Source organism: Necator americanus, chromosome III, assembly GCF_031761385.1.
Source record: "Necator americanus strain Aroian chromosome III, whole genome shotgun sequence".
Lineage (NCBI taxonomy): Eukaryota > Metazoa > Nematoda > Chromadorea > Rhabditida > Ancylostomatidae > Necator > Necator americanus.
In genome coordinates, this window is record NC_087373.1 from 1,391,749 (window position 1) to 1,400,342 (window position 8,594).

Below are 8,594 nucleotides of genomic sequence, written 5' to 3' on the forward strand. Positions count from 1 at the left end.
ACAACATCAGTGAAAATGATCGCAGCAAAGCGAACAAATCTGTCGCGCTTTGTTTGGCGCTGCTGAGTGTCTCACCGGTGTAGCACCAGCTCTCACATGGCGCCTTCAAATGAATCATCGAGTTGTGTGATTTCTTTTAAAAATTTGAAATAGAATAAAAAATATACCACATATAATGTAGAATCGGCGAAGTTTGTGTTGAATAAGCCAACAACAGAGCGGAAAAAGCTTTTTAAGCGTTTTTTCCTACTTTTTTAAAAATATTCTTTTTATTTTTCTTATTTTCTTATATTATGTACATTAATATAAATAACACAGTAATTATAACACATAATATATAAATTAATACAAATAATTAAAAAAATAATAAATAAAAATTTTAAAAATAAATAAAATTAAATAATAAATAAAATAAATAAAAATATATATGTGTATAAAATTTCTGTTAGAGATTTTAGAGATTCCTATCGGTGGTGTATCACTGATTCCTATGTAGTTCTTACTGAAATAAGAAGCTAGTTTCTTTCATTGTTTCGCACTTTTTTTTCTGTAGGTTACGATATTCTGACACTTTTTCATCTTCCCAGGGATCTTTCTTCTACAATTTCCTCTCTAGCTTTTTTTAGACTAGAAATATTAACCCTATTTCAAGATCTATACGCCTTTGTGGAGTGGATCGTTATTGGGAAATCTGGTTCTAGTGATGTAATCCTCGCGCTAGAAGACTATGAAACACAAAGTGTGGGTTATTCCTGTGGCTTGGAGATAATTCGGGACCGTTCCTGGAATTTTTCAAGTGTTTCTGACTTGAAAATAAAAACGAGTGATTTTCCCTTAGACATCCACGGTGACTATCCCGTGGAGCCCATTCCATCTCGTCTGGATCCTCTCCTCAACGCTCAGCGCTCAACATTTCCATAAATGTGTAACCTTGAAGGAGTTACGGTCAGGTTTCAGACGGTGCTATGGTAGAAATTTTATTGAAATGCCCTATGTTTAATCCCAAAATCAAACAAATCATCTTCTAGACATTTCTGGATATTTTTCAAGGATTTTTTGAGAGAAATTGATAACCACCATATCTATCAAGTATCTAGTAGAACTTATGACTAATTCTATTTTTAAAATCCTATTTGTTTCAGGTTGCACTGAAAATCTATGTACATGAGTCACACCTCGGTCGACTCGCACTTTTGCACCGCCAACGACCCCACCCTTGGTGAGTCAAGAACTGGAAACATTACGAGCGTCGCATCAAACGCAGTTAATGAGGCTCACATTAGCATTTTAGTAGACGTCGTTAGGATGAATCCTGCGCGGAAATGGCAAGGATAGGCTCGTCTTTGAGGACGACTACATGATTACAGTCCAATGGCTAATTGCACTTAATCTTTCTTCCTTTATTTCTTCGTATCGTATTTGGCTCATTTACCGTTCTCTGATAACAGTATAAATAAAGTGTGCGGCGATAATCAATCCGTTTGGGACCCGCGCCACCACGTTTATTTCAATTCAGAATCGTTTGAGGTTCACGAACGTGTAACTGCCCTATACAATGACTTTCGCGGCCAGCCGATGTGTCAAGTCAGTGTTTTTATCCTCCCGGACAAGTCGGGTACCGAACCATCGACCCCGGAGGGATAGAGGGCTCGAATGGCACTAGGACGGACTCGAACCACCGATCGATCGTGCAGGCACATCCGAACCTCTTACCGATTGCGCTACACCCGTCACCACCTCTAGTAATTTTGTAAAACAGTCTTAAATGACAAAAGAACCACCGTTCAGAGTACACCGTGTACTGTACGCAATGCGTTGTTTACAAGGTGGAAAGTATAACAAGTTTGAGCCGGTATTCGCCAAATAACAACAAATCTACTACACCGAATAGCTCCCAGTACTTATGTCCTACATAGCAGCCGCGACGCGTCCGCCACGCGTACGCTCGGACGCACGTTGCGTCTGTCCAGCAAGACATATATGCCAACGTCCGAAATTGACACAACAAAAATTGTTTTTACAGGGAACTACTAGCAGTTACTGGACACCGGGACCCAAAATATGCTTCTCATTAACCTGACTACGGTTGCGTTTATACTTTCGGTAAAATCGTAGCGCGGGAAAAACCCTTCTTTGCTCCCTTTGGGCTCGCTTAATCCAGCGCAAGCGCGAGTGATCCAGCCATCCAGCTTGAAAAAAAAACTAAAGAGTTCGAAGCGAATACTTGCTGAACAGTCTGGATAAGATTGATAGAACGGAACTAAACTCTAACAATTAAAAACTGTTCCCCATTCAGCTTAGATCCTTGTAAGGATAGGATAAATAAAGTGTCTGTCGTTAAACAATCCGCTTGGGATGCGCCAGCGGATTCCGTTTCAAATCGGAATCGTTCGGATGCTTATGAACTTGTATTTCTGGCCAATACAACGAATTTCGAAGATCAATCGATGTATCAAACCAGTGTCTTTATTTGAACACACAAATTTTGTCCCAATTTTTGTCGCCCAGGGTGAAGATGAACCAGCTTGGTTTGCACCAGTTCGGTTTTGAACCATCTGCTGTACAGTCGCAGCGGAACCTTTTACTGACTGCGCTAGACTCCTAGGCCGCTTCAAATCCTTGAATTTTGTGGATGTAGGAACAATTTGTAATTGATTCGTGTTTCTTCTCATACGTTTTTTTTTGCAGAAAACTAGTAGATTTTCGTCGTTTCTTATACTTATACTGGTACTAGAATCTCAAAAAAAAAACCTTAAAACTAGCCGGAAACTGCTTCATTCACCACACCGTCCGCTAATGGAATTCCTCAATTATTAGAAGAGAAAATATCTTAAGGAATTTGCGTGAAATTTTCTAGTTGGATGAGCTTAGAATGCACCTCCTAACCCTAATGTTTATTTCCAAAATGTGGTCTCAAAAATTTTCCTGATCCGAGGTCAAATTTTAAAGGCAACATACCACGAATTTGGGGTGGTACGGATTTCAGGTGGAGTATTCGTATACGGGATCGTAGATTATGGAGAGCGGGGTGATTCCGTCCATTTCTTCCTAATTGCCGTAAAAAACGGCCCGGAAGATACGGCTTCGGGCGTTCTGGCGCACTATTTCCTACAAGGAGTTCGATTGGAGCGCGCCAGCCGTGTGCACGCACCTTATCTTTCGTTTTTTTACGGCAATTAGGAAGAAATGGACGGAATCACCCCCCTCTCCATAATCTACGATCCCGTGCACGAATACTCCACCTCAAATCCGTAATCACCTCAGATTCGTGGGGTGATGCCTTTAATACGACCGACAAAATTCTTCTTGATCATTTTTCTTTCGAAAAAAAGTTACTTCCAGCTGTAGGGGAAGGCCTACCTGGAAATCGGGCACGTGCTAGGCACTACCAGTTGCTTTTTTAACTGTTAGAGTTACTTAGTAATACTGACAAAGATTGATAATGTTGTGGGTTTAATGTGTAACAGAAATTTAGGACAAACTACTTATCGCCTAAATCTACTGAATTCAATGCTAGACGACGCATCGCTTCGCTTTGTGACCTCAAATAAATTCCAAGGGGACTAATAAATTGTGTAAATTTTCCAAAAGAGATTTAAGAATGTTCTGGAAAACTTCAACAAAGTTCCTATGAGAATTTTCAGCACTAATCTGAGTCAACGCTCAAAAAAAGCAATACTCTGCCGCAAGGATAGATCTTATGCACCCCTTAGACATTGCATTTTTCCATTTTTCGAATCCCACCGAGACTGGAACCGAATTCAGTGTCAGGGGATTTATAGGTAGCAGCAAAGACATAGAACCATCTTCAACTATGGAACAGAGTTTATGGAAGTGCTGGAAAAGTTCTGTGGGGAATTTCCTACGTCCCACTGCCGTATTAATTTTTAATTAGCTCTCCACGAGGTTGTTACTAATTATTTTTAGCTTAGAGTTTATCTGTTTAGTTGTGGAGAGATTCGGTCGCTTGGATTGTGATTGGAACCGCCCATTTTAGGCTCTAAAGAAGGCGATTTTTCCGAAATATCAGCAAACAAAAAAATTAGTAGCAATCACGTGAACAGCTATTTAAAAATCAAACAATATCCGACTATGCTGAGGTTCATTGGAAGTCGAACATTTCGATTTTGGATACGCTGGATTTTCTCCAGTAGTAGAGAGTGGAGGGGTATTCACGTAACTTGCAAGCATCACAGCGAAAGCACAAAATACTCTACCTCGTTGAATTAATCTTATGGGTGTAAAGAGATGTTTTGTAAGGCGAAATAAGATCTCTGGTGCCTTGGTGAGCCCTATGTTTCCTGGATTTGTACCTGGGGTTTTTTTTTAGTTTTCGCTGTGATTCTCGAGAACTACATATATCCCAAACCATATTTAGTAGTGAATAGACCCCACAGTGGAGAAATTTTCTCAGACGTTGTCCTGAAACCAGTGGGTTTTAATGTTTGAGAAAAACGAATATTTGAGGATCTTCTCTCTGGCTTTAAAAAGAAAGAAAGGCTTCAGCAATCCTCACTTCTATTCAGTAACGAACGTATGTACTCATAATTATATTCTTCTATTCTCTATTATTATATTCTATTCTATTCTCTATTATTATTATTTATTATTATTTATTATTCTAATATTATTTTTTCGTTGGTGTTACTTGTTTGTTGTATACTCCATTCATAAACACATGGATAACCATGTAAAAAGTAAATAAGTAAATAACTAGGAATCTATAGTGGTCCGGAACACAAAAGCGACCGCTACGAGAATTGTCTAACAGCACAGAAAAGAGTGTCCTAAGAAGCGAACTGTTGAAATCTAACTCTTGAAAAGTTTCAAAAAAAAAACTTAAAGGGATGGATATAAATAAGTGGAGCACAGTGATAGAGTCAAAACACACCGCTTCTTACGTTTTTTTTTGTTGGCTAATTCGCTAATTTTTTATATATCGTCTGGAATATTAATGAAATCAAATCCATAAAAATGTTGTACGCAGGCTGTCACACAGATTACGATGAAAGCACAGGTGATCTGCGCAATTCTCAAAGAACAAAAAAAATAAGAAGGATAGAGGGATGAACGGAATTACGGAAATACATAGGGCAGCGGATACTGTAACCGGGTACAGTAATCCATTCGACGGCATTGTATGTGTGGGATAAACGATCTCAACAGTCATTACCGTATGATTTGCTGTCGTATAATTAACAGAAAAAGCATCTATCTATAATTGCCAAAGACTTAGTGACAGTAAACAAACAATAAGTAAATAAATAAATAATAAATGAGAGGATCAAGGAATTAGACAGTTGGAACTATAATTAAAACTAAGGAATAATAATTGGAATTTGTCCCCTGCCTAAGTGATGGCGAGAGATACCTACCTCTAAGAGGGCTGAGACACTGTGAAAAGGAGATAACTTGTGTGCTTAGGCCGGATAAATCCAAGGTCATGACGGTTGGTGGTCAAAAAATAATAGGAAAAAGATAGGATAAAATAAGAATAAGATAAAAGATAAGATAGAATAAGATAAATAAAATAAGAATAAAACCAAGTTCAGAACCTTTTATTGGTCCGAGGAAGCTGTGATTACTTAAAGTTTAACGTACAGTACTCACTGTACTTATTCCGATGCACTTCCGCTGTACGACTGTAGATGGAAGCAATTAGAATTAAAAGATGCAGAGCGGCGGATGCTTTGTTATGTGTGATGCGTGTCTGATATGTGTAGAAGATGAGAATGAAGTGGTGGAACTGGATAGTGGAGTGCAGCGTTGAACGGTGATGGTGGAACGGTGGTGGTGGTGGGGGTTTGCGGTGGCGGTGGCGGTGGCGGCGATAGCGGTGGCGCCGATGGTTGGCGATGATTCTGAACACCCGCATACAACATAGCCTGGGCTGAATCTCTTTTGTTAGGGATTACGCCACCGCATAGCGACGACGGCACAAAACTGGATACGATACGGGCTGCTGATAGCAAACGTATGCTGCTTACGTCGACACCAACACAATCACCGACCGACCGACCGACAACCGTTGTCGTTGTGGATAATCGACGACGCAACCGATACATCGCATCAACAGAACAAGCCGCTAGCCAGCTTATCGTGATTGCTTCGCCGCTGCGGCTAGGGATTTCTGGCTCGCTGGTCGGTGATGTAGAGGAGAAACCTGACATGAGGTTTTTTTTCAGCCACATTTCGATTAAGTTTCGTAACGCTCTAAAACGGGGATGAAAAATCAATTTCTTATGCATTTCAACCTATCATTATTTACTCATTTCTATCTCAAACCCTTTCATTATTTTGTAAATTCAATAAGAATCTTTTTGAGAACGTTTTAGGATGACAATCATTATTAGACTGGTCCCTTTTTCTGAACCTTTCCCTCTCCCTTTAACAGCAGAAATTTCCATAAACTTATATTCTTTCTCTTTCAAATTTTTAGGGACTTTTTCTTGTTGCAAAAAGTTGTTGCAAAAAAAATTGTTCTAAGGGTATCATGCAAAAGATAATTTCCATTCTATACTGATAGAATTTTTATGAGAATCATAGGAAACTCGTTATTTTGTATTTAAATTTGACTTAAGTACTCGAAAATTCTGAAAAAAAAAACCATCCCACACAAACAAGCATAAAAAATTGTAGCTGTAAATTGCACAAAAAAATTGTAGCTGCTGAATTGTAAATTTATAAATTAGATACAGGCAAATGTTCTTTTCTTTTAAAAAAAATTGTATACACACAAACAAAACAACGAAAATAAAATTTTTCTCTCTTAATAAATTTGTTTTTCAATTCAAGAGATATTTTTCACCAGAACAATATCAAAATAACAACTTCTCTTTTTTTAATCACTTAATTTCTCTCACATGAAATCATGAGAATGAAATTGGTAGTATAAAAAAATCAACCCATATGAAAATATTGAATCGCATAGAAAAATGCTGTTTTTCCAGAACACATCCGGCTTATTGAAAAATAGGAACGAGATTTAATATCGCACCGAAGAAGGCTTAACTTTTGTCCGGTTCGGATTATACCAGATGTACTTCTCGTTCCAGACTTGAAATACCGTATTCATCGAATGGAAACGGAAAAAAATGCTATACCGAGGAAGAAAAATCGAGTTTTTGATGCATTTTTCTCCACGCATTTCATGTGGAAGGTGAGAAGATGGGAAGTGAACATTGAGTAGTAAGGAAAAGTCCAAGAAAATTAGGATTTTCACGGATCGCGTCTATCATGTAGCATTGACCGCATTAACGAATTCAGGTTTATTTGTTTTCAAAACTCGTTTCGCATCACCGTTGATGAGAATTTCGATTTCACGTTGATGAGTTGCTAGTGAGAAAATGAGAAAATCTGATTAAACGGGTTCCGCTAATTGGAATCTCTTATTTTGTGTGGATATTTTTAAGCATATGGGAGATAGAATATATAGAAGAATCGCAATAACTTTGATGAATCCAGAAAAAATGCGAGGAACACCTTTTCTTCCGGGTATCGCACAGGAATTGTTAGAATCGTCAATCATCAATCTAGCGAGGAAGGAGAGAGAGAGAGAGAGAGGAGGAGGAGGAGGAGGAGGAGGAGGAAGAAGAAGACGACGACGACGACGACGAAGAAGAAGAAGAAGAAGGAAGAAGAAGAGAGAGAAAAGGATTCGAAAAAGAAATTTTCGATTTTCGGAAAATTCGAGAGAAAATTATGAGAAAATCATGGACAAACTCCACTGATTCACTATGAAAAGTCGTACTACTCGGTTCTTCTAATTATAAAAATAGTACAATTTCTGATTGTGAGAAATGCAGCGTTCAAAGAATGAAATAAATAATTAATCCGCTAATTGGTCTACAGTATGCGATGTGCACGATATGTATACGTACCATCACGTTCAGAGGATATATCTAGCAAGAACTAGCGGACGAACAACACAACAAAACGTTTCCACATAACCCCTGAACGATCTCCAGAGATTTCCGAGAAATTGAATGTACAATAAATATCCTTCAGATATAGCTTTATGTATTCAGGAAAGATCGAAATCCAGGACACATCCAGGAAATGTAAAGAAGTTTTCCTGACGCCAAAAAAAAACTCGGAGAAAAATGTGAAAGAATTTGCGCGGAGCTCGCGAAGACTTGTTGCCGGGTAATAGAGAGTGAGATAATGAGGTGAGAAACGATTCGTGAGCACCATAGAAAACACCTCTAATTCTTAATTTAATCAATTATTTATTATTTAATTATTTTTTATCCTTTAATTATTTATTTATTATTTAATTTTTAATTAATTATTATATTTTATTATATTTTTATTATTTATTATTACTTTTTTTATTATTTTAATTTATTATTATTATTATTATTATTATTATTATTTTATTATTACTATTATTTTTACTTATTATTATTATTTTATTTTAATTTTATTATTTTTTTTATTACCGCCTCTAACTACTGAATAACATCCAGAATATTTAAACAATCAACATATGTTTCTAGGAGTAATCATTTCCATAGAAATTAGATATTTTTGGAGTATAATTAAAGAAGAAAGGAATGACAAGGAATTATATCCAACCACTATATTTTTACTGG

General features: G+C 37.4%; 1 protein-coding gene across 1 annotated transcript; it reads right to left on the minus strand.

Annotated features, from left to right (window-relative positions):
* Positions 1–5,693: 5,693 nt before the first annotated feature.
* On the minus strand, positions 5,694–6,170 carry RB195_008291 (uncharacterized protein; the record flags this gene model as incomplete). The annotated part of the gene is made up of 1 exon (XM_064194718.1): positions 5,694–6,170. One exon carries the CDS (start codon positions 6,168–6,170, stop codon positions 5,694–5,696), a length of 477 nt encoding a protein of 158 aa, XP_064045863.1.
* Between the last annotated feature and the right edge of the window lie 2,424 nt (positions 6,171–8,594).